We start from the raw sequence: 27,390 nt of genomic DNA on the forward strand, positions 1-27,390 counted from the left end.
TGTGATGGAACACTGTTATGCTATAAGAAATGATTAAGGGGAGGGCTTCAGAAAAAACCTGAGAAGACTTGTACGTACTGATGCAAAATGAAGAGAGCAGAACCAAGAGAAAAATCTACAATAACAGCAGTACTGAAAGGATAATCAAGTTTGAAAAACTAAGCAATTCTGATCACCCCCATGACCAACCATAATTCCAGAGGACAGGAAGCTGTTTGCTGTTCAGCACAGTTCCTGGCACATAGTAGGCACTTAATAACTGTTTATTGATTAGTTGATGGATGGCCTCCGAATGCAACTTGAATCCTTTTTCCTTCTCTTTTTCTTTATTATTTTTGGGGATATGACTGATCTGCAAACATGCAAATGTGATTATACATATTTGTAATGGGTTTTGTTTTTCTTGCCTTTTCAGTGAGTGGAGGATGGCAGGAGGGAGTGAGAGAATTTAAAATTTAAAATAAAATTTAATTTCAAAAAATAAAAAATAATCATTATATGAGCCTTTTTCATTTTGTTTCCCACTATTCCTTACATCTAGACGTGTACTTTAAGTTAGAAGGAGCGTAGAACTCATTTAGCCAAACCCTTTTCATTGCTCAGATAAGAAAACTAATGAGCGGAGAGGAGAAGGAGAAAGAGAAGAGAGGAGATGGAAGGAAAGGGGAAAAGGGGGGAAAAGGGGACTTCTTATCTGTAAAAGGACTCGAGATATTATCTCAGTTCTTTCACTAAATCATTGAGGCCTCCTGAAGCCCAAGAGGTTCAGCTCATCCATTAATGTGTGAACTACATTAGAAAATTAAGTACCCTCACCTCTCTGATGTTCCCCCTAGGGTCTCAAAAGAGGCACAACTTAAGGACTTTATTTAATTCATTTTTTATTACTAACATGAAAAGGCTGACTTGGGGTCTGTCCACTACCATTAAAGGAGACTTAAAAATAGAAGGGGTGGTGGGGAAAGTGTCCTCTGTTTAATTACAAAAGAAACAACAACCAAAAAGCTTCCCAAACATAGCACCTCCCTGATTTATGGTTTTAAAAATCATATTTGTTCCCACAACAGGCCTCTGAGGGAGGCAGACCTGGTATTACTGTTCTTATTTCCTAGCCTGGGAATACAAGGCAGGAAAAGCCAGGGCGACTTTCGTTTTAGTGGCATACCAAATTATTTTCGGAGTCACGCTGGGCTAGTTCTGAACATTCAGTAAACTTCCTTAAGCTAAATAATGGAGATGGTCTCATCTGTCCTGATTTTGAAAATATGTTATGTAACACTGGCTGGGGAAGCATCAGATTGAAGATAATGAGTTCCACATACTGAGTTGGCCTAAGAGGTGGGAACCGGCCTGGACTCTCCCAGACAGATGGCGGCCTGTGCAAGCATCCAGCATGTCCACAGGAGGAAATTCCATAGCTTCTTTCTGTAATCCAGACCAATGTTTCACAGCCATTTGGGCTTGTTTCTGAAAAGCCAGGGGCTGAATTGCACAGCAGCCTGGAGAGTGCCTCCAGCCGCAGTGGACGGAGGTGGCTAGGTGGCTAGGTGGCTTAGCAGAGAGCACGCTCAACTTGTAGTTAGGAAGACCTGAGGTCAATCCTGCCTCAGACGTGGACTAGCTGTGTGACCCTGGGTAAGTCCCTTACTTTGTTTGCCTCAGTTTCCTCATCTGTAAAATGGGAAAATAATAGCCCCTACCCCCGAGAGTTTCAGTGAGGACCAATGAGATGACGTGTAAAGTGCTTTGAAGTGCTTTGAAGTGCTGTGCAACCCTCAAAGAGCCACATGTACGGGACTTTCTCCTCATTGGTGGGAAAGGGTTATTGAGGAGAAACTAGAGTGATCTCTTTTTGTCTCTCTGTGAGCCACATCTAGACAGACCCATGTGGGCACACAGAACATCCGTCGGCAAAAACAAAAGCAACATCCACAGGCCAACCCATTACAACGATATAAATGCTCACCATCACCATCACCATCATCATCACCATCATCATCATCATCATCTACTCTTGGATGCCTCATTGTGGCCTGAACTTGACCCTGGGTACTTGAAGGCTTATGGTAGTAAAGCACAAGAAGGACTTTTGTCTTATTAATATCCTCTTTGGGGTATAAGCTCAGTAACAGAATATCTGGGTCAAGGGTATAGAAATTTAAAAGCTTTATTTGCATCAATCCAAACTGCTTTCCAAAATGGTGGTACTAATTTAGAGCTCCACCAACAATGTACCGTTATACTTATCTTCCTACAAACGCTCCAACATGGACTATTCTCATCTTTGCCAATTTGCTGAGTGAAACTTCAGGGTTGTTTTGATTTGCATTTCTCTTATTAGTGATTTGGAGCATTCTTTCAAGTGATTGTTAAGTTTGCAATTCTTCCTTTGTGAACTGTTTGTTCAAATCTTTTGACCATTTATTTACTGGGGAAGGCTTTTGGTTATGTATGTGTATGTATACACACATATACAAGTACACATATACATATTATGTATGCATATATGCACATGTATGTGTATACATATATATGTATGTATATATACACACACAGTTTGGTCAAATTGTATTTTAATTGTTTATATATTTTGGATTCCAAACCCTTATCAGAGAAATTGGATACTAAATTTTTTTCCCATTCAACTGCTTCCCTTCTTATCCTAGATGCATTAATTTTGTCTATGCAGAATCTTTTCAGTGTTGTATAATTAAAGTTATCCTATTTTATCTTTTGTAATTGCCTCTATCCCTTGTTTGGTTAAGAATATATTGCCTGGGGGCAGCTAGGTGGCACAGTGAGTAGAGCACCGGCCCTGGAGTCAGGAGGACGTGAGTTCAAATCCTGTCTCAGACACTTGACACACTTACTAGCTGTGTGACCTTGGACAAGTAACTTAACCTCAATTGCTCTGCCTTCCCCCTTCAAAAAAAAAAAAGAAATGTAAGAATATATTGCCTACCCAAAGTTGTGAGATGTGTATGATCTGTTTCTCTTCTAATTTTTTATAGGATGATCTTTAATATTAAGGTCACATATCCATTTAGAATGTGTTATGGAATGTGCTATAAAGTGTCAGTGCAAGCCTAATTTCTCTCGGACTGCTTTTCAGTTTTCCCAGGCAGTTTTTAACCAAATAGCAAGTTCAAGAAAAGGATTCTTAACACTTTTTGTATCATGGACCCCTTTAGCAGTTTGGTGAAGCCTATGGATCCCTCCTCAGACTTTTAAAAAATTTATAAAAGAAAATACATAGGCCTATGAAAGTAATCAATTATATTAAAGAGTTACTCATTTTTAAAAACAAATTCATAGACTCCAGGTTATTATCCCCTGCTTATATCTAGTATCTTTGCCAAGAAGATTCCAAATGGTGTCACAAAGAGTCAGATATGATTAAAATGATTGAACAGTGATAATCACAGTTGCACAGAAGATGCATTGGGATCATGTAGGCTGCCCCTGGAAGCAGCATGTGGTAGAGGAAGGAGGAGTATAGCATAGGATCATCACTCCGGAGCTGGAAGGGACCTCAGAAACCACCTAGTCTGCATTGATTGATAGAAGGAGTTCCCTTTAACCAATGCAATCATAGCTCCAGTCCTCCTCCCTATTCTACTCAATGAAGCTTTACTTTTTAAATATCCTTCTCTTAAATTCCTTTGATCACATTTGGAACCGGTGAATTTCCCATATAGTTTGTGTCATAGCTTTTAGAGAATCTTTTGTGAGATTTGCTGTAAACGATGACTTAACTGACCAATTGAATGTGGATGTTTATTCATTCTGTTCTATAAAAAAAAACAACTCAGCACCTAAACAGGCAAGTGTGGTGATCCTGCCCAGATCCTATGCTGATGACTTTGAGAAGTTCTGCCAGGCCAACAGTGGTCCTCTGCCCCTACTCCATAGAAGTGAGCCTGGTGAATGGAAGCTGCCCACTCTGAGTGCTGGCTCGGACATCAGGTGAGTGTGCCAGAGTCCTGGAGAAGAGGGTTTGGGCGAGGGGTGAACACAGAACATTGTATTTAGAGGCTGTTCCTGGTCTTCTATATCATGTGATCTGGGATGGCACAGTTGGCCCTGAATGCTGTTGCTGTAGAGGCCTGTATCATTAGAACTGGAGAAAACTTGAAGTCAGGAACACCTGAGTTCAAATCCAGCCTCAGAAACTTCCTAGCTATGTGACTATGGGCAAGTTGTTTAACCTGTTTGCCTCAGTTTCCTCAAGTGGAAAATGTGGATAATAATAGTATCGACGTCCCAGGGTTGTTGTGAGGATAAAATGAAATTATGTTTGTAAAGCACTTGGAAAACCTTAGAGTGACATACAAATATTCATTATTATCATTGTTAATAATACTGAAGCCCAGAGACCTCAATGCCTTACTTGAGGTCACATAGGTAGTAAGCATTAGAGGCAGATGCGAACCCAGACCCTCTGGCTCCAGATCCAGGGTGTTTTTCTGCTGGACTTAGGAGTCAAAAGACCTGGGTTTGAGTTCCTTCTGTGCCACTTAATAGCTGTATGAGCTTTGGAAAGTTACACCACCCTCCATGAGATGATCTCTAATATCCCTTCAAATGCTAATGGTCTGTGGTTTTGTGAACCCCCTGGCCAGTATCTCCATTGTCCTGTGGGACAATGTGAGAGAGAAAATTTTGACCTATTGGCTGGAGAGGGTTCTGGCCTCAGAAGTTTTGTCAGAGAACAGAAAGGCCTGATCATTATCAAGGGGTAACTACCACAAAGGGCAGTGAGGTAGCACAATGGATAGATCACTGGGCCTGGAGCCAGGAGGACCTACGTTCAAATCTGGCCTCAGACCCTGCAAAACTATGCGACCCTGGGCAAGTCATTTAACCCTGATTGCTTCATGTTCTTCATCTGTAAAATGAGCTGGAGAAGGAAATGGCAAACCACTCCAGTATCTGTGCCAAGAGAACCCCAAATGGGGTCATGAAGAGTGGGACATGATTAATCAACTAAACAGCAAAACCAGCAGCCATAAGGGAGGTGGCCTTTCCCAATCAATCTGTAACAAGTGTGGTGTTCCAGAAGTTCAGTTCTCAGTACTAGTAAGAAGAATGTTATCCAATTAGAATGTGTCTAGAGGAGGATGTCCAGGGCAGGGAAGATTCTGGAATCTCCATCATCTGAGGGATGTTCAAAAAATCTGGGGATGTTTATCCTGAAGAAGAGAAAACATGAAGTGGGAAGGGGGAGAATATAATAACTTTCTTCAAATATTTGAGAGTTATCATGTGAAAGAGGAATTCTATTTGTTCTACTTGTCCCCAGGAGGCAGAAGCAGAACCACATTAGTTATCTATAAAACGAGGAGCTTGGACCAGATGACCTCTATTATGCCTTCTATTTCTAATATCCTATGAGTCTCAGTTAAAGGGAGACTTCTTTTAGCTCAAATGACCAAGGCTGCCCAATCATGCAATGGTCTGCCAAGTGAGGTTCCTCAGCACTGAAAATGTTGATCTGATGGATGAATACCAGTCAGGCTTCATCTGGCTTCATCAAAGGAGTAGACCTAGGTGGCTTTTAAGTTTGCAACCTACTCTAAAATTCTAGAATCAATCCAGTTCCATAAATGTTTATTAAACACCTGTTGCATGCCAGAACTGTGCTAGGTTTAAGATAAGTCTTAGATAAGGCAATTTTCTTGCTTCCATGGAGCTTACAGGCTAGTAATGGGGTATGATACATGTACAAATAGCTATTATACCAAATAGAATATAATGATTCCCATGGGTTTAATTATCATCTCTATGTAGATGATTCCTAGATCTCTGTATCTAGTCCTTGTCTCACTTCTGAGCTCTAGAGCCATATGACCAATTGCTGATTGGATATTTCAAACTTTGTATCTGAGAGACATCTTAAACTCAATCTATCCAAAACAGAACTCATTATATTCCTCCAAAAACTTCCATTCTTCCCAACTTCAGTCTTAACCATCAAAGGCACCAACCATCATGTTCCCATTCACCTGGGCTCCAAACCTCAGTATCATCCTCATCTCCTCACCCCACATATCTGGTCATTTCTACCTTCACAGTATCTCCTGTATACATCTCCTCACCACTCACCTAGCTACAGCCTTAGTACAGACCCTCATCGCATCTCACCTTGACTCATAGGCCCCCTACCTCAGAGATCTCCCCATTTCCATCCGTTCTCCATTTGTGAATTTCCCAAAGCAGAGCACCCTGATCAATAAATTCTAATAGCTCTCTTACTTCTAGGATCAAGTATGAACTCATCTCCTTGGCATTGATGACATCTCATAACCTCTCCCCTTCTATTCAGGCTTCTCATACTTGACTCTCCCTCTTCCACACACTGTACATACACTCCTGCAACCTGACCCAATTGCTATTCTTCACACACCACGTCTCTTCTCCCATCTTTCTGCCTTTACGTTGGCTGTCTGACCATGCCTGGAATGATCTCCCGCCTCTCATCCACCCCTTACTTTCCCTGGATTCTTTGAAGACTTGGCTCACACCCCACCTCCTACAGGAGACCTTACATGGTCTTCCTAGATGCTAGTAACTTCCCCTCTGAGCTTACCTTCTATCTAGTTTGTATATATCATGTACGTATGCTGTCTCCCCTATTTGAACGTAAGCTCCTCGAGGACAGAGACTAATTCTTCCTTTCTTTGTATGGCCAGAGTTTATCATAATTTTAATGTTTGAATAAGTGAAATCCCTTATTAAATGCAGACTATATCAAACATTCTCTTTAAAGTTGAATATATCTAACAACTAAAGTTTTAGGCACATAATAAGTACTTAATATTTGCTTATCACTGACTTAACAAGAAGAGGGCTTTGTGGTATCCTGGAGGTTAAGGGTTATTACCAAATGCAGGGGGTAGGGGAGGGGAGAGAATCAAGATTTCATGGTGGAAGCTTCAAAGTATGGGGAGACCAAGATAATTCCGAAAGACTTATGATGGAAAATCCTGTCGACATCCAGAGAAAGAACTATGGAGTCTGAATGCAGATCAAAGCATGCAATTTTCACTTTTTTTCTTTTGCGGTTTTTCCCTTTTGTTCTGTTTCTTCTTTCACAACATGATTAATGTGGAAATATGTTTAACATGATTGCACACGTATACTCTATCAGACTGCTTGCTATCTTGGGGAGATGGGAGGGAAGAGAAGGAGGGATGAAAATTTGGAACTCAAACTCTTCTAAAAAATGAACATTGAAAACTGTCTTCACATGAAATTGGAAAAAATAAAATATTATTAAAAGAAAAAAGACAAAGTATGGGTAGAAATGCAATTGGCAAAGGGCTGAGTAAGAGTAGAGAATTCTAGGGCTAATGAACGATGGGAGCAAAGTCATGGAGGTGAGGCATGATTAGGGGATGGTAGCAAGTAATCCAGTTTTGCCAGGGTATAGAACTAGTCTATACTCAATGCCAATTCTATAGCTGGAAGCAGTATATTTATTACAAAGGTTTTATTGTTCTTTCTTTTTTGATTGGTGGGAGAAGGTAGGGGAAGGCAGATTTTAGTTCATCAAAAAAATTTTTTTTAAAGAAAAAGAAAGGAAAAAAAGATATAATCAATGGCAGCCTGTGCTCTACTATTAAGGGTAGTGTTTTTGGCAAAGTGGAGGCCTGGAAAAAGGATTACCAGGGAATTTCTAGATTCTTGTTTGATTGTATCCAACAAAGAGCTAAGGAGCTTAGGAGTACCTGTGTATTACAGACATGAGGTCATTTCAAATACGAACAGTGGAAAGCCCTCTGTCTCTTACGTGTGCTGGATGTAGACAGTGCCAGAATGGGAGGCAGACTAGTACCCTCTTCTGGGCTGCTATGTACAGTACTACCTTGCTGCCTGCCCTATTCACTTGTTCTGTCTTAATTGCTGGGCTAATAATTAACAAAAAAATATTCTTGCCTTTTTCATAATTAATGACTAGATGTTGGGGTTTTCAGAACTAATGCCTAGGAAAAAGATGGAGTAAAAATATAGAAAAGATTGTCAAGGGAAGAAAGGAAGGAAAAGTTAAATCTTTTCATGCTTCATTTAAATTATGCCTTTAGTTCATTTGTTAGCCTGTTCATTCTTTCATGCATTTAGTCAACAAATATTCAGAATCATAGAACATAAGGGCTGTATGTTAGATTTAGGACTTTAAGGATCAGAGACATAAGCCAGGCTCCGCTTTAGTTAACTTGGGAGTTTGTTGAGTAACATGCAAACCAAATTACATTACTTGGGTATAAGAAGTACAAAGAGATGTCTGTTCTTTGGTCAGCTTCACTGCCACCTGCTGGGTATCCGTCTTTGTGCAGCTAATTGAAATGAAGCTGTACATATGCCTGCTCCCAGAAGGTCAGCTCTATCTAGCTAATGCCCTAGTCACAGGATAGCCGGTAGTTCTTTTTTGTGGTTTAAATTTTGTTCAGTTTATTTTTTTAATTTTTAAAATTGTTTTTATTTCATTAAATTTTTCCCAATTACATGTAAAAAAATTTAACACCCATTTAAAAAAATGTTTGAGTTCCAGTTTCTCTCCATCCTTCCTGTTCCTCCCTCTCCTCCCCTTTCTTTGAGAAGGAAAGAAATTTGCTATAGACTATACATGTGAAGTCTTGTAAATCATATTTCCATGTTAGCCATTTTGAGAAAGAATACACAAATGAAATAAAACAAAAATAAAGTTTTTTTAAAAAAATATGTTTCATTCTTCATGCAAAATTCATCAGTTTTGGATAGCATCTTTTATCATGGGTCCTTTGGTAAATTAACTTAGGTAGAACTGGCACATTTATTATATTGTGTCAGCCTACACATGATCAATCAATACTTCTCTAGTTGTTTAGATATGTCTTTATTTGTGTGAAAAGTGTTTTGTAATTGTCTTCATGTAATCCTTGGGTTTGTCTTGGATAGACTCCCAGGCATTTTATATTGCTACAGGATGACCCATAGCTCCTGAGGTTACCAAGCTAGCACAAGTAGATAAGTCTAAACTGTTGATGAAACTCCTTTGGAATCAGAGCTTGTACTTGTAGCTATTTGCTGGTTATTGCAGATAGAATCAGTTTTATCAGATTGTTATCCCTCCTCCTACCCTGAGAAGGCCTAGACTGATTGGTCTAATTGGTTCAAGCATGTTGGAAGAGGTCTTTCAGATAATCTAGCCTGTGGGTTCTTAACCTGGGTCCTAGGACCCTCTCAAAGGGTGGATGGATATATTCTAGAAGGTCCATGAACTTGGAAGGGAAAAGTACATCTTCGTTCAGTAGAATTGATTTCCTTTATAATCCTATATATTTTATTTCATGCATTTAAAAGCATTGTTCTGAGAAGAGGTTCATAGGTTTTACCAGACTGCCCAAGGGGTCCATGGCACACACAAAATCTAGGCTAACTCTTTTATTTTATAGATGAGGAAAATGAGGTACAATATAATGATCTTCTGGATTTAAGGAAGAGACACACAGCCTACACTCATGAAGAATTTCCCTGGGCAAGTCACTTCACCCTGTTTGCCTCAGTTTCCTCATCTGTGCAATTAACTGGAGAAAGAAATGGCATACCACTCCAGGGTCTTTGCCAAGCAAACCCCAAATGACTGAAAAATGACTCAACAACAACGAATAAACCAAAAAGGCCATATAGCTAATTAGTTGCAGGGGTGGAACTAGAAACCAGTTCTTCGAATTCTCCTTTCCAGAGTTCCAATGCCATGATGGCTTGTTGAGCATCTATTGATTCACTATCAGAGGACTTGAGTTCAAATCTCATCTCTGCCACTTACTGCCTGGGTAACCTTGAGTAAATCATGCAGTCACTCAATTTCTTACCTGTAAATTGAGGGGGGTAGACTAGATAGTTTTAAGGTCCCTTCTAGCTGTCAATCTATGGTTCTAATCTATGAAAAGATCTGAGATGCTGCATGGGATAGTGGATGGAGAACCAACTTTGGAGTCAGGAAGAATTGAGTCAAAGACACATATCAGCCATGTAACCATGGGCATGTCACTCTAGGCCATTCTCTGAACTATAAGTTATAAAGGAGTTGCTGATATGCATTGGTGGGGAGAGTTTCTATGCCAGGAGTTCCTGGAGGCAATGAAATCATAGAATAAAAAAAATCATATTTTATCAAAAAGATAAAAAGAGAAGGTGATTTTACTATGTGTGAGGCAAGTTGTCCATACCTGAGGACAAGGAAAGAAAGGACATTGTCAGTTGTAGAACAGTCCATGACTGCAATTGTCTAATGGTTTCACCAGAAATGATGGTCTGCAGTACAAGAAATATGAATTTGGTTCCTGCGCCGACAACTTGACAAACATAGAAGGTTATTCGGAACAGCTTAAAGACATGGTCACTTTCTACTTGGACCGTAACATCTCACCCGAAGAGGCAATGCAGAAGGTGGGGATTCCAGTAAGGAATAAAGAAAGTCACTGCAACATGGGCACATACAAGGTAGGACCTGGGCAGGAAAATGGCTGAATGGCTTTAAAAATTTTAACTAAACAGCTTTACTTTAAAGTTCTTGGTTTGGCATTTAAAATCTGTCTTAATATGGCTCCTTGTTAGCACTTCCAGTCTTCCCTAGACGTTAAGCCTGTCTTTTGCCTCTTTTTGTCGCCCTGGTTTGTATCCCACAGTGTCTGGCCCATAGTAGGCACTTAATAAATGCTCATTGATTGATTCTTACATTTTACTCACTTCCAGCCACCCTAGCCTATTTGCTCTCCCTGACACACCACATTCCATCTCCCCTGTATCTGCCTTTGCATCGGTGGTCCCTCGTGCTTGGGATATTCTCCCGCCTCACCTCCATCTCCTAGTTTGCCTAGGATTCCTTCAAGAGTCAGTTGAAATTGAGCTAGGCTCTCAGCTCACTCTTCTTCTCATCTGCTGCTCTGCCTGGTTTCAACTTCATTTCCTGGCTCCTTTTATGTGTTGTTCCCCCTCCGCCCCATGGGATTGTATTTCTTTTTATTAATTCTATCCTCAGCACTTAGCCTAGTGCCTGGCACATGGTAGATGCTTAATAAATGTGTATTGTATTGTATTGGAAGCTTTTTCTGGTCCCCACAGCTACTAGTGACTTTCCCTCTGGGTTTACCCTTCATCTATTCTTTTTATATGTTATATGTACCTAGTTATTTACTGGGGCAGCTGGGTGGCAATGGGTAGAGTGCTTGGCCTCGAGTCAGGAAGACACATTTTCCCGAGTTCAAATCTAGCCTCAGACATTTACTAGCTGTGTGACCCTAGGTAAGTCACTTAACCCTGTTTGCTTCTGTGTCCTCATCTGTTTGTTGCTTTCTTTTTTTGGAGGGGGGAGGGCAGGGCAATTAGGGCTAAGTGACTTGCCCAAGGTCGCACAGCTAGTAAGTACGTCACAAGTGTCTGAGGCCAGATTTGAACTCAGTTCCTCCTGACTCCAGGGCCAGTGTTCTACTCACTGCGCCACCTAGCTGCCCCCTCTATGTCCTCATCTGTTAAATCACCTGGAGAAGGAAATGGGAAATCACTCCAATATTTTTGTCAAGAAAACCCCACATGGTGTCACGAAGTGTTAGATATGACAAAAAAACAAAAATTATTTACATGTTGTTTGCCCCACTGGAACATGAGATCCTAGAGGGTAGGGACCCTTTTTGCCTTATCACAGTGTTTGGCGTACAGTAGGTGCTTAATAAATGCTTTTTGATTGGTTGATTACAGATGAGTCACGGCTTCTAGTCCGGCACTCTGTCCATCCCAATGATTCCATAACTAGAAACAGATTTATGTGTCAGTCTTTAGTAGGTGAAGGATGAACCTTGAGTCGTCTTTTATGACCATGGTAAAATATTTGGGATCGTCTATAACCTGGTCCTCCTTCTAGTCAGCGGCATGCCTTTGCAAGAATAACAGCAATGATACCATAGAAGTCTGGTGGTGCGGTGGATAGAGCCCAAGCCTGGAGTCAGGAAGACTCGTCTTCCTGAGTTCAAATCAAGCCTCAGACACTGTCTAGCTGTGTGACCTTGGGCGAGTCACTTCACCCTGTCTGCCTCGGTTTCCTCATCTGTAAAATGAGCCGGAGAAGGACGCGGCGAACCCCTCTGGTATCTCTGCCGAGAAAAGCCCAAATGGGGTCACAAAGAGTCAGACACGACTGAAGTAACTGAATGACAACAACAGGGTCTCTCTTAGGTTAAGAGAAACCCACCCCACATCAAATCTAAATGAAGGTGGGCTGCTAGGGGGCGCAGTGAGTAGAGCACCGGCCCCGGAGTCAGGAGGACCTGAGTTCAAATGCGGCCTCAGACGCTTGACGCACGTACTAGCTGTGTGACCTTGGGCGAGTCGCTTAACCCCAATTTCCCTGCCTTCCCCCCTCCAAAAAAAATCACTAAAAAAACCAAGATGCCAAAACCCTTTCAATGGAAAGATCCAGTCATCGAAGGCAAGATAAATCTCCCTGGGATTCTTTAGCCTTGTTTTTTAAACTAGACCCATAATTTCTTATATGTAGGGAGTTCCCGGAGAAGAGCTTCTACCAAAACATGTCTGCAACAACTTGCTGAGAAGTCACATTCCTCGCCCAAGGTCACACAGCTGATATATGACAGAGGCAGGATTTGAACCCAGCCTCAAAGGTCAGCTCTACATCTACTATACTGCGATGTCTCTTTTGCTCCGTGTGTCGTAGAAGAGAGAAAGCTAGCTTCAAAGCCAGGAAGACCTGGGTTCAAGTTCTGCCTCTGACAAGATGGGTTATGTGATCGCAGGCAAATCATTTAACTTCTCATGCTCTTTGTTGTCATTCAGTCATTTCAGTTGTGTCCGTCTGTTTTCTTGGCAAAGATCCTGGACTGGTTCGCCATCTTCTCTGGCTAATTTTACAGAAGGGGCACCTGAGGTAAACAGGGTTAAGTGACTTGCCCAGGGTCACACAGCTAGTCAGTGTCTGTGGCCAGATTTGAACTCACATCTTCCTGACTCCAGGCCCAGTGCGCTATCCACTGCACCACCTGGCTGCCCCAGCGATCCCCTAGGCAAACTAAAACTCTAAATTCATGAGAAGATGCTCGCTTGCATCGGAGAAGAGGGAACTATGTTTTGTGTGACTTCCCACGTATAATCAATATCATATCGCTTGCCTTCTCGAGAGGTGGGAGAGGGGAGGGACGGATAGAATTTGGAACTCAAAACTTTTTAAGAATGTTTAATAAATAAATAAAATATTATTTAAAAAAAAGAAAAATGTTTAAAAAATGTATGCAGAATTGGGAAATTTTAATGAAATAAATAAAAATATATTGAATTGGTAAAGAGAGTTTTCTCATCTAGGGGTTCCCTTCTACCTCTGTGTTTCAGTAAGGCACACCCCAAAATCAGAGGTCCAGCCCCTATGCCTGTCCTTCCAGGATCTGAGATCTGCAAGGGACTTCAGAGGTTGTCTTATAATGACCCTTTAAATTGCATTACCTTGAATTTTAAAAAGATTTTGCTTGACTATATTTATTTGTTATAAGGAAGGGCTTTTTATTTTCTTTATGGGGGAAGTGAGTGGGTAATGATAATGGTACAAAAAAAAAAAGGGAGGGGAGCTTTAAAAAGACAGCCTGAATTTCCACTAACTTCACATTCCTGTGCTATACTTTGCTAGACAGCCGTTCCTTGCTCCACTGTTGGTAGCTTTTGCTGCCCTCTAGTGGTTACCATGACGCCTATTCCTAAGGACAAACTGGAGGCCATTCTACGTGACATTTACCTAAGCAAAGGGGTGCAAGGAATGCCCATTCACATTGGCTGCCCAGGTCAGTGACTTAACATGTGTCCCCACTGCCCAAGTATTCTGCTGCCCCAGCATGAGACTGTGTAGAAGAAGCACTCAAGAGGAGTGTGGCCCTCCACTGTACTTCTAGGATGGGGAATATAGGTCAAAGCTAGCCTGGAATTCTCTCCCTAACTCCCCCAGCTTCCTTCAAGTCTCAGCTAAAATTCTACCTCCGCAAGAAGCCTTTCCTGATTCCCTCCCTTGAGAATTCCCTCTGCTGATTCTCCTCAGTTTATCTATATCTAGGTGGCACCATAGTGCATAGGGTGCTGGGCTTGGGAGTCAAGGGGATTCATTTTCCTGAGTTCAGATCTGCCCTCAGACACTTACTAGCTGGGTGATCCTGGGCAAGTCACTTCACCCTATTTGTCTCAGTTTCCTCATCTGTAAAATGACCTGGAGAAGGAAATGGCAAACCACTCCAGTATCTTTGCCAAGACAACTCCAAATGGGGTCACAAAGGGTCTGACGTGACTAAAAGGACGAAGTAGCAACAAAATGATTCTTAGTCCTCATGAAAAGTCAGATACAACTGACAAATGATTGAACAACAAAGGAAACTGAACAAGAGCAATATCTTGTCAGCAATAGTTTTTTTGAATGTTATCTTCCCTATTAGTCTGTAAGCTTCTTGCGGTCAGGGATGGTCTTTTACATTTCTTTGGATCCCCAGTGCCTAGCGTAGAGCCTGGCCCTGAGTAAGCCCTTAACAGGTGCGTCTTGACTGACTGACAGGTTGACAAAGGAACCTGAAAGACCTTTGCAGAATTTAGCATTGAACTTTATCGGGGCCCCATTCTTCTTGAAGGTAGGCTGAGGTCCTGTAAGTCTGTGACTCCAATAACCCACTTCCCATCTCCCTCTTTGGAAAATCAGAACACGAACATCAAGTCACCTAATCTAATTGTACCTGAAAAAGATACTCTCTCTATCCCTGACAAGTGGTCGTCCAGTCTCTATTTGAAGACCCCGGCTGGAAAAGAATCACAGGAGACACTGGCAGAAGACCACCCAGCCTGGTGTGCCCACATTAGAGAAGGTGCTGTGCCCTATAAGCCAAGCAGAATTAAAACAGCACAAGGAAACGCAGGACGTGCACATTTAGAGTATCTATCTCAAATGTTCGCACAGACTATTTGTGCCTGATTTATGGTAGAGCATTCTGAGCTCATATCGATCTGATCAGCCACAGTCGGATGCACCAAAACTTGACTCTAGCATAGTGATGCCATTTTGGTCGTCTTCGAGAAGGAAGGACAACAACCAACCAATTTGAAGACCCCTATCACCCCCACACACACTCTAATAGGCAACTCACTCTCCCGCCCATTCTCCATTTGGATAGCACTGATTGTTAAGCTATCTTTCTATCAAGCCCCAATCTGTCCTTCTGTACCTCCTACTCACTCATTATTCCTAATTCTGCAAGTCTAATAGCTCTTCTAACATGACAGCCTTTCAAATACTGTAAGAGTTATCATCTCCCTCTCCCCCACCCCTCCTAGAATTTTTCTCATATCCAGGCTAAACATCCCCAGTTTCTTCAGCCCATCCTCTTCCAGCATACTTTTAGACTCATCCTGGTAGTTCTCCTTTGTACTTCAATCAATCCATCAGGCAGGTAGGCAGGCAGGCAGGCAGGCAGGCAAATATTAAATGCCTGCCATGTGCCAAGCACTATGCTAGAGGCTGCTGGAGATTCAAAACAAAAGACCAAAAACAAAATGAAACTATCCCTGTTCTTATGGGATTGAAATGAAACAATAATCCATTGCTCTTATATTTCAAAGCAACATTTGCATATGTAAGTAGCTACAGAATAAAAATATATAGGAAAAATTCAAAAGTCGAATACAAAGTGGTATTGAGGGAGGGAGAAAAGAAAGAAGAGGGAGGGAGGGAAGGTGCTAGAAGTTGGGGGGAGGGTTAAGAAAGGACTTCTCCAGCTTGTCAATGTTTTCCCAAAAATGTAGTGCCCAGGAAAGAACACAGTATACTAAAAATCGTCCCACCAGGCCAGAATACCATCAACTCCCTTGTTCTGGACATTTAACATAGTCCAAGATCCCTAGTAGGAATGGTGATATTTTGTAGACATAAAGCTCCTATTGAGTTCAGATGAAAAAGATCTGGCCTGAGCGTGGGATGAGTGTGTTCCCTGTGTGATTTAGTTCACCCAATAATGCAAAATTCTGGAAAGGAAGTTGGATAACACTCCATTGAAACAAACATTGGGGTGGGGTGGGGGAGTTGATTTCTGTGATTTCTCTACTGTAGAGGATTCTTGGTGTATAAATTCCATCCACCAATGTAAATCAATGACTCATCTATAACTTATAGTCTTAGTTGCCTGGGGCCACTTGCCCATGATCACATAACTAGTAAGTGCCATATGTAGGAGTCTTCCTGATGCCAAGCCTGGATCTCTAATCACTAGGCAATACTGCCTTTGTATTTTGTTAAAAACACATACAAGAATGACATACTACCTTTTTATGCAAAACTGATGACCCTGGCTGATATCAGTAGAACATATCAGTTGTCATATTTCTACAAATGGGAATGAGTGTACATTGAGTGATTCACACTCTCTGACCCTGTCCTCCTTATATCCAAGTTGATGGCTAGGAAGCAATTTTGATTTGTACTATTAACTGGTCAGTATGAGGACTGAACTTATAGCCTGGACTTTGCTAGTCCTATGTTCTAACCAAGGAAGCAAAGTAAAGAAAATAAATCTCTTATATGGGAAACTTACTGGTGCAGTGGATAGCGTGTTGGGCCTGGAATCAGGAAGATCAGATATGGCCTTAAATAATCAACCAGTAAATATTTATTAAGCACCTCCTATGTGCCAGGCACTGTGTGAAACATTGGGGATATAAAAAGAGGCAAAGCAGAACTGAAGTAGCTCAAAAGAAACATGAGATGCACAAATTTAGAGAATCCACCCCAAGTGTTCACATGAACTATTTGTGCCCGACCTGTGCTAGAGCATTCTAAGCTCATGTTGGTCTCATCAGCCACTCAGACACACTGATACTTGACTCTAACATGGTGAAGTCATTTTGGTCCTCTTAGAGAATGAAGAATGACAATCTGCCTGGCACATAGTAGATACTTAATAAATGCTTCCTTCCTCCCTCCCTTCCTTCCTTTCTTCCTTCCTTCCTTCCTACCTTCCTTCTTTCCTTCGTTCCTTCTTTTGTTCCTTCCTTCATTTCTTCCTTATTTCCTCTCTCTCTTCCTTATTTTCTTCCTTATGTCTTCCTTATTTCCTCCTTTATTTCTTCCTTCCCTCCTTCCTTCTCTCATCCCAAAAGATGTTTTAAAGAAAAAACCACAACCCTATGTGAAAAGCTCCTGGTGTGTGTGTGTGTGTGTGTGTGTGTGTGTGTGTGTGTGTGTGTAAGTGTAAGACTCCTCAATCTCTTGACATATATGTCTACATCGACATGTTTCTTCATTTCAGTTGCACCAGCTCAGAGGTATGTCTGTCTGTATGATATATCACCTCTCTCCATCTGCCCTCTCTAGACCTGTTGGGAATCGAAGATTGTTCCAAACCAGAATACGGGGAACCAATGACGCTTCGGCCAGGAGATGTCCCAGTGTTTTGGGCCTCAGAGGTGACAAGCCTAGAAGCTGTTAGAAGCTGCAGTGAGTATACTCTCATTATGACTTCTTTTTCAGAGCAGGTGATGTAATCTGGATGAATTAATGCCCATGGTCTTTGTTAGGTTTAACACTGAATTTAAGAGCAAAGAGTGGTGTCATGCCACCCACAGCCAGCTCCCCTGGAATTAATCTCTGTATTTTATCACTTAAAAATTAGCGCTCTCTCCTCTCCCAGTATTGGGTTTCCATTCTAGGGAATTCTTCTAAGGCTTGGTACAGCCCACATCACTACAGAGAAAGGCAGCAGAGATGGGAGCCAGTCTTTCTGCACTGAGCATTGGACAAGCACAAGGAACAGTGAGGAAACACTAATTATTTTGTCCCTTTTAATTTCACTGCAGTCATTTTCAGAGAGTTCACAGATTATCTTCTATGTACTCCATATATATCTTACATGTAACTAGTTATTTACTTGTCTCTCCCGTTAGAACATGAACTCCTTGGGAGAAGGGGGCATGTTTTTCTTTTCTTTAGTCCCCAGCACTTAGCACAGTGCCTGACATATAATAAGCACTTCATAAATGCTTGTCAACTCACTGAAAAAGTCACAGAATCTTGGAGTTGGGAGGGAGCAAGTTAACACCACCTGTATAGAGCTCTCTACAACACCCCCAACAATTGGTCATTTAGCCTTCTCTTGAGGATAGTCGACGAGAGGGAGACTACTCTACTCTCTTCTCATTTTTTAACAGTGAGACATCTGTCCTCTGGTACTGCAGTATCTCTCTGGGGTGTGTAAAGTGTTCAGGGAGAACTAGCACTTCTGGTGAGAGGTCTTGCTAAGCCCTGTTCAGGGCTGCTCATCCCCCTTTGGTGTCCACCTGTCACTGAGCTCTCACCTGTGGCTCCAAGAAGTTGCAGCATGTGCAGTGGTCACACCACCATAAAACTGTCTCAGCAGACAAGACTAAACCAGGTGAGGGTAACTGATGGACCTTAAACCCATTAGTGAGTTAGGGGGCGTCTACCCCAAGTACGTGAAGGCTTCCCTGGTAGAGTGGGCAGATGAGAACAATTTGTTCCAACAGGGCCATGAAGACAGCTGAAGCAGGGGCTGTGGATTGCTCAGAGCTTTATCAAACACTGAAGACTCCAAGGTCTTCCACGGCATCCCAGCCATTGCTGGTCATCCTGATTTTTCTCTTGACCCTGGCCTTCAGTGATTTGGGAAGAGAAAGTGAGGCTAATGAGTTTGCACAGTTCTGCCTCCCTTAAATTCAGTTCATGAACAAATCAAGATGTCACCCCATGACGTCACTGATCCTCTTTGAAAACAAAGGATGAACTAAAATGGCAACAGCAGTATCTCTCTGTACTCTAAGCTCTTTTAAAGATTGCCCATGTTGGCTTAGCAATCAATCATAACTGCCAGGTCATTCAGTATTGTTAAGATATTATTTGCCTAGTCCTGGTAACTTGCACTTGTGGAGGGCAGCCTGCCCATCTCCTCACTTATCAGTATTTTCCGCTCCATGCTAATCATTTTTGTTCTATTCTGTGCAATGCAAAAGTCATCCTTCTTGGATATAAGCATGGAAACAAAATAAGACCTGGGTAATTGTCGTGGTAATCAGGGAAAGATTTCTCTGCTATTCTTCTCTTTGGGGATGCTCGGGCTGTCAAGTGCCTTTAATGAGTCTGGCCTTTGTTTGAATGGGGCAGGTAAAGTGGGATCCTTTTGCTGTGGAGTGTTTCTCAGCACTAAGGCAATCAGGAATCACTGATTGGAAACAATGTATATGATACGGTGCTAGTGATTGCAGAACTTTCCCACACCGTAAATGCTAAGTTGGCCCCAGCCCTCAGGGTCCTGAACAAGGTGTAGGAGCTCTGAGGTTGTCCGTTTGCCTTTAAGGGTACACTCAGTGAAAGAGTGTTGGTGACAAGACTCTGGGTAAGCCGTTGAAATAGCACCCCCACCCCCAGCTTTGATGACCCAGATGTTGGTGCTTTTCTGTTAACTAAGTATTGCTATGGATAGACCAGTTTATGTTAATTTGATTTGCTTACAATGTATGCTTGTAGTTTCTGTTTGTATTTGCCCTGAAGTTCAAGGGGCTGATCTTTTGCCCCTGAATTAAGTGAATGATATATGTATGTTTAATTAAGCTGAGATTGTTAACCCCTTAAAGTTGCTTTCCTTAGAAAAGCAGATCAAAGAACCTGTGTTGGCAGCCCTTCTGTGCTCAGGTGTTGTTGGTCTTACACAGCCACAGTAGCTGCTAGCCACATTGTTATTACAGTAAGTCAATCTTCTTGGGGCAGCTGGGTGGTACAATGGATAGAGTGTCAGGCCTAGATTCAGAAATATTGGAGTTCATATCCAGTCTCAGATACTTACTAGCTAGGCAACCCTAGGCTTAACCCAGCTTACCTCAGTTTCTTCATCTATAAAATGAGCTGGAGAAGGAAATGGCAAACAACTCCAGTATGTTGGCCAAGAAAACCCTAAATGGGGACAGAAAGAGTTGGATATGATTGAAATTATTGAACAACAACAGCAAATCCAGAGAACTAGACTTGTTTGCCCTGAATCAACCGAGACTCATTTATGGTTCCTTTCCTTAAAGCATATACTGGACACTCAGGCTTGTGTATGGGATGAAAGACCCTCACCAATTAAAAGTTAATAAGGAGCCATCTCCAGGTGGGAACAGAAATAAATTTTATTCAATTCTCAAGAATTGGGCATCCTCTGCTAGAACAGATCTAGCAAGGGAGGCACTTTACAAGGGGCAAAGCACCCATAATTCTACCTAACACAAGAGAATTCCCACCCACCTCTGACTCTTCTCACCATTGGCTGAGCACTAAAAACTAGACAAAGAACCGGAAATCGAGGCACAGAAACCCCAATTCCCATTCCCTTAATTAATGATTACAACTGAGGTGACATCTATAAATCTAAAGAAGGAGAATAGGATAAGGGGAGGGGGAGAACCTCTCCATTCTACAGTAAAGGAAAGCAGGTCACAGTGACCCTATTCTTACTGAGCAAATCTTTAAATCAGAACCAGAAGAAAGAACAAAAAGTTTCAGGGTAAACTTTCCCAGAGGCTGAGCCATCAGACTCTCATGCCTCAGAATTTTTTTTTACTTCCCTATTTCTCGATTTTTAAACATTTCTTAGTATATATATATATATCTTTCCTGTGAAGTCTTCACATTTTATTTACCTCACACACTAGGACTAATTTATTAGCAGCCACCCCTGTTGTGGGGAAGCATGGCACTAAGAATCCAAAGGTGGAAAACAAGGACCAACAACTAAACCCTGTGCCCTTCCTTCATGATGAGGCTTAATAGAATACCTATCATTCCTTTTATCCCTAGTGGTGATGAAGAACACACCAAGCAAATTCCCTAAGACTCAGAGAAAACTCAAGAAAGCACTAGAAACACTCACATTAGTGGCCACTGTTAGCAACTCTGCCTCAAGTGATAAAGGTTAATCTCCCCATTACACTTAGTTACTCAACCTGGCTTCCATAATCTATCCAAATCTTTTCTAAATCTGAATTTGTCTAGTTCCCTGTATCTGCATCCATCCCTTTAGGCAGTTTCCCCTTTCCTCCCTCCCTATTTGAATAAGTTCTGATGACTTCTTGCAGCTCTGCCTCACTTAAATCCAATTCACGCTCAAGTCAAGACATCACCCTCATGATATCCCCGGTCCTCTTTGAGAACCAAGGAGAAACAATAAGAATTTCTGCTTATCTTCAGGATTTCAGTCTTGAGAACTTCCCATCCCTGTTGGACCAACTTCCCCTTCAAAATATTAGGCCACTGAATCCCAGGCATCCTGTCTTTGAATCCAGTGAAACATGCTTTTCCCAAATCTACCTTTCAAGCCAGACTACCTGAATTTGCTCCTCCTCACCATTGTGAACTCCATGATTATAAGTGGTCACTGTCACTCAAGTTTCTTCACACTCCTATTTCAATAACTGTTCTTCCTTGTGGGTTGAAATCATCAGATAATAATTCTTCTTGTTGAGCTCCAGAAGAATGGAATGAATGTGAGCTTTTCATTTTTGAATTATGCCCAGTCAAGTCAGTGTAGAAACTGGTAAGATGATTCAGTGAGTTATGCATCTGGAACACTTATAGTCCACTGAAACTCTAGAGCAGGGGTGGGGAACCTGTGGCCTCAAGGCAACATGTGGCTGCAGGTTCCCCACCCCTGCTCTAGATACTCAGGCATCCTACCTGCGCATACTTCTACTTTAAATGGGGGTCTCAGCCTAGCCCTTACAAATATACAGTTCCTAATCTTTGGGAATACTGAAGCCTCAAAACTAATAGACCTTTCTTCTCTTCTTTTCTGGTAGGTATAGTTTTTCCTTAATTTCAACTCCTTATAAAGTGCTTTCTTGTTTAGGACAATGGAAAGAAGGAAGGTTTGTATCAAAATATTTTATAAATAAAAAAATTGATGATGGATGTAAGGTCATGGTGGCAGATGGTCCTTCTAATACAACCTGTAAAGTATTTACCATATTCTAAATTTGCACTCCTTGTAGACCTGTGCACATATATTCAGCTTTCAGAATAGTTTTGCCAGTATAAACAAACAAAAAGGAAGAAGTTTTCTAATAATGAAAATTGCATTTATAAGTTACCTGTATTAGAAGATAATAGATCTCCAGTATAGTCCACTATTACCTATATTATACAACAGACTCTTTCTATTTTAGTTCCTAATAAAGGGCTACACAACTCAAAAAGTAACCTAGTTGCTTTCTATACCTTTTGAAAAATGAAGTTCTTATGGTTGCTAGGTGTAATGGTACACACCTGTATTCTCAGTTGAAGCTGAGGCCAGCAGATGTCTCGAACCTGGGAGTTCTGAGCCACAGTGGGCTAAAGGTGATCGATTAGATGTCCATGGTAATTTCAGCATCCATATGGGAGGGAGACACCAAGTTACCTAAGGAGGAGTGAATGAGCCCAAGTCCTAAGTGGAGCAGATCAAAGCTCTTGTGCTGAGTTGGAATGGGAGTAGGGACTATGAATAGTTCCTACATGAGTGAGATGGGAGGACCCAGTCTTTTAAAAATGAGATTATCATTAAGGTAAGTTACAAATATAGGAGCTCCTTGGCTTCTGGCATGAAGAGAGTGCCAAAAAAAATGCCTGGATAGCAATTTCTCCTGCAATCTATCGTTCCTCCTCAATGACGTAAGACTGGTCAGAGTCCCCATCACTACAAAACCATGTTTCTATACCAGGTTTGTGATTTATCTCCCAAACTCATTACCTGATTGCTCTTTCCGTCCAAGTGGTCTATAGCATGTATATTGTTGTTTAGTTGTTTGGTCATGTTGGACATATGGACCCCATGGAACATCCCATACCAATACAGTCCATGGGGTTTTCCTGGCAAAGATACTAGAGTGATTGCCATTTTCTTCTCCAATAGATTAGGGCAAAAGGGTTAAATGACTTGCCAAGGGTCACACAGCCAGTCAGCGTCTGAGGTCAAATTTCAACCCAGTACATTTTATATACCTCATAACAATATTGTTTCTGTTTTCTATTTCTGTTGATTCTCATCCAATTGCTTTCTACTATGGAGTGCCCACTCAACAGCTTTTCCTTTAAGCTTCTGGATCTCATATGAATGTATCTCTTTAACGTACAATGCTATCTACCCATCTCACTTTTACCTTTCCCTCTCATTTTGAATAAGGTATATACCCTTCTATGGTTAAATTTCTATTCAAAGGCCCTATCTTACAAAGTCTTATGATACCTGTGAGATCAAGTTTTCCTCCTTGCATTCAGGTTACTAATTCACCTTGTTTCTTACCCATATTCATACCCAGAGGCCATGGGTTTTTATTGTTGGTTCCCTTAGTAGATGTTGTCTTCTCGAATGCTAGATGGTGCTCCTTTCTTCTGCTGGTCCTTCTTGTATGTGGTAGCTGTTACCCTTTATGGTACCAGGCTTGGCAAATCTATGGAGGATTTTTCCCTCCTCCTTGTCTTCCCTTTTCCGTTTAAATCCCTCCTAAATAGATTCACAAGATGTAAAGAATGTATGTTTTTACTGACCCTTTTTAGAGTCTTTTGCCAAAAGCCCATAAGTTATGACTGAGTAATGAACAAATTCATGAAACCTGTTCTTCTATTTTCACTTTGGTTCCAATGCAAAATGTTATTTTGATTAAATCGCATTTTATGTCTTTATTAGAGCTTTTTTTTCTGTATTAAAGTGTGGAATGAACTTGTCTTTTATAAGGCCTATGAAATTCAAATATGCTTGTGAAATCTAGCAGAAAAGACACTAGACTGGGAGTCAGGTGAGCCGAGTACTAGTTTTAGCTCTGCCAAAGATACATGTGTGAACTAGAATAAGTTGTATCACTTTTCTAGGCCTCCCTCTTCTGTAAAAAAGAAAAAAGAAGGGGTTGGATTAGATGTTCTCTTTCTCAGATAGCTTCCAGTTCTTAGCATTTTAGATTATAATTCTATGAATGAACAAGAGAATTCTCTGAGCATATCAGCAATGGACACCTCTATTTTCCCCCTTACATTTTCTCCAAAATTGGATATATTGGTACAGAGCCTTGGGACTGCCCCCTTATTCGAAGGGCAGATCCTCCAGAAGTGGCTACCCGAAGTTCAAGGTTTTCTGTGCGTGTGCACCCACTCGGATGGCGATAAAACATTTCTTTTACATAAACTTGGGACTCTGTCCCACAATTACATATATCAGGAATGGACACAAATAGGGAATTTGCTTGGAGATGCACATACTTGGGAAGACGTGGTCAGGGCACATGAATACAGGGGCAATTCATGTGTCTTTTGCTGCAGGACTGCCGATGTCTTTTGGGGGTAGCATCATGTCACCTTTGATGAGCCCAGTTCTCCACTGGTTTCTCTGGACGCTGGACACTACTTTACGGACGCTGCTTTGATAGCACAAAATGTCTTCTGGGTGACTCTCTGTCTGACACTACTTCCAGAATTTTAGGCTCAGCTAAAATTCTTGGCGGTCTCTTCTTTTTGAGAAGAGGAGGCGCTGCCACGTTCCCTGAGTTCATTTGTTGTTACTCAGTTGTGTGCAACTTTTCGTGATCCCATTTAGGTTGTTCTTGGCAAAGATACTGGAGTGCTTTGCCATTGTCTTCTTCAGCTCATTTTTCAGATGAGGAAATTGAGGCAAACAGGGTGAAGTGATTTGCCCAGGGTCATACAGCTAGTAAGTATTTGAGACTGGATTTGAATGCAAGTCCTCCTGATTCAAGGCCCATCGCTCTAGCCACTGAGTCATGTAGCTGCCATTGTCTTAGTTCATAGCCAGAGACTATTTTTATCATTGTTGTAGTTATTAAATAATTCTTTTTGAAAGGCTTTTGCCTTGGGCCAGCAGTTTTCCTTAGGAAAAGGGAAAAAAATTCTGACTTTTTCCCTTTGTGAAGAGACTTGTTTTTTTCTCCTACGAAAAATTTACCTGGGCCTCTCATGTCCAAAAGGCAATTCAAATCTCCAAGTCTAGTTCTCTAGAGCAGAGTTTAGGCAATTTCATTGTATCCCATAGTGAGCATTCTTTATGTCTGCTGATTTTAATCTCCTAAAGCTAGACTATAAGCCATATAATGACTATTTGTCCAGTGACTACCAATGTATAATACCAATCAATCAATAAATATTTATTAAGCACCTACTATGTGCCAGGCACTGTGCTAAGCATTAGGGTACAAAAAAGGGCAAAATACAGTCCTTGCTTTCAAGGAGCTTACAGTCTAATGGGGGAAAACAACATGCAAACAAATGTATACAAGGCTAGCTATAGACAGGATAAATAAGAAATAGTTAACAGAGGGAAGTCACTAGAATTAAGGTGGGTTGGGAAAGGCTTCCTGTAAAAGATGGTGTTTTCATCAAGGCTCAAAGGAAGCCAGGGAAATAAGTAGGCAGAGTTGAGGAGAGAGAGTTTTCCAGGTATGAGGGAGTCAATGAAAATGATCAAAGCCAAGAAATTGAGTGTCTTGTTCATGGAACAGCCAGGATGCCAATATCCCTGGATGGAAGAGTACATGTTGGGGAGTAAGGTGTAAGAAGACTGGAAAAGTAGGAGGGGGATAAATTATGAAGGGCTTTGAATGCCAAACAGAGCATTTTGTATTTGATCCTGTAGGGAACCACTAGGGTTTAATGAGTAGGGAGTAACATGGTCAGACCCCTGCTTCAGAAAAATCACTTTGGTGGCTCCGAGGTTCAGGGTTCTGATGTTTTTGAACCCTATATCTTTTCTGTTCTTCAGGTAGATAGAGGAGGAAGAAGGGAAGAAAGCATCATTTACAAAAAGCTAAATCCGAGTGGCAAGGTCATAGACTCATTTAACAACATTCTTAGCCTTTCGTATTCAGTTATGGCCACCCAAAGTCTAGATGACCTTTAGGCTCACACTTAGCCGTGTTTTAATGCTCCTGTGCCATTTTTGTTTTTGCTTATTTAAAAATATTCCTTTTCTTCCCTTCAATAGAATATAAACAACTAGAATGTAAGAATGATTTCATTTTTGTCTCTTATCCCCACTACTTTACACACTGCTTTGTATATGGTAAGTACGCAATTAATGTGTACTGAATTGAAATCCCTCTTGTTCCAAGTCCTGAATGTCTATTTTCTTGTCTATTTCAGGGTCACCACTGGCTTTTGCCAGTGCTCCTGGATGTGCAGTTGTTATTGACCAGAAGGATAAAAGGATTCAAGTGAGTCATCTTGAGGAAGTCCCAGAGGTCCATTGCATTTCCCAAAATCCTCTGCAGTACAGCATTACTTCATCTTTCAGTGTGCAGAAAATTAGAGAGCTAGAAAACATAATTGCCAGAGATCCAGGTAAAAAAAACAAACACCCCCTCTCTTCCCTCCAAAAAAAAAAAAAGAAAAAAAGAAAAAGAAAAAAAGAAACCTTCTGGGATCAAGGAGGTGTTTATTGCTCTAGAAAACTAAAACTGAATATACAGGTTATACTTAGTGTATATATGACCAACTTTTTTGTATTAAACATCTGGCTGGATTGCTGCTAACTTTGCTTCCTTCTAAATGGTATTCTGGTAGACCTTTATATAGGAGAAAGGAGAGATGAGGTGATGGTTCCAAGGACATGTCAGATGTCCCATCCAGTCATAGCCAGATTAGGGTTTACTACTGCATTGTCATAGTGAGTCTTAAATGGTTTAGTGTAAAGAGTTCTAGAATAGGAATTTACTTAAATTATTTAACTTTGCCAGGCCTCAGTTTTCTTGCGTTTGATAATAAGAAATTAAACATGGTGAGGTGAGAGCAAAAGAGCTGTTATCTAACTGTGAATCCAAACTCTGCTATTTACTATATGACCTTTGGCCTCAGTTTCCTCCTCTGAAATTAGCGGTTTATCATAACATAGCAATAGATGCAAATAAAACTTGATAAAATTCAATATTTGCTCATGGCAAAAAGAATACTTAAAAGAATAGATATGGACAGGCTTTTCTTCAAAACAATAAGCCAAAAGTCAACATAACATATAATTAGAATTGTTTTTAGTCATGTCTGACTCTTTGTGATCCCATTTTGGGGTTTTCTTGGCAAAGATCCTGGACTAGTTGCCATTTCCTTCTCCAGCTCATTTTCCAGATGAGGAAATTGAGGTATCAAACAGGATTAAGTGATTTGCCCAGGATCACACAGCTAGTAAGTGTCTGAGGCAAGATTTGAACTCATGTCTTCCTCACTCTAAGCTCTGTATTTTTTTCACTATACCACCTAGCTGCCCCTACAATTAGAAACATTCCCACTAAAACAGGTACAAAGAAGGATGCCCATTCTCCTTTAGTATTTTCACTCTTACAGTATTCGAAAATTTCAAAATC

At 41.1% G+C, this 27,390-nt stretch overlaps 1 protein-coding gene across 2 annotated transcripts in view; it reads left to right on the forward strand.

Moving 5' to 3' along the window:
• The window catches only part of DGLUCY (D-glutamate cyclase), a 142,462-nt gene that overhangs the window by 39,768 nt on the left and 75,304 nt on the right, over positions 1-27,390 (forward strand). For both annotated transcript variants that reach the window (XM_036736801.1, XM_036736800.1), the window contains exons 2-6: positions 3,813-3,966; positions 10,287-10,485; positions 13,673-13,823; positions 17,381-17,503; positions 26,177-26,374. In XM_036736801.1, coding sequence (XP_036592696.1) covers positions 10,378-10,485; positions 13,673-13,823; positions 17,381-17,503; positions 26,177-26,374 — 580 coding nt within the window. In that variant the 5' untranslated portion in view covers positions 3,813-3,966; positions 10,287-10,377. The remainder of the gene's footprint in view (positions 1-3,812; positions 3,967-10,286; positions 10,486-13,672; positions 13,824-17,380; positions 17,504-26,176; positions 26,375-27,390) is intronic.

The sequence above is a fragment of the Trichosurus vulpecula genome, chromosome 8 (genome assembly GCF_011100635.1).
Source record: "Trichosurus vulpecula isolate mTriVul1 chromosome 8, mTriVul1.pri, whole genome shotgun sequence".
In the NCBI taxonomy this organism is placed as follows: Eukaryota; Metazoa; Chordata; class Mammalia; order Diprotodontia; family Phalangeridae; genus Trichosurus; species Trichosurus vulpecula.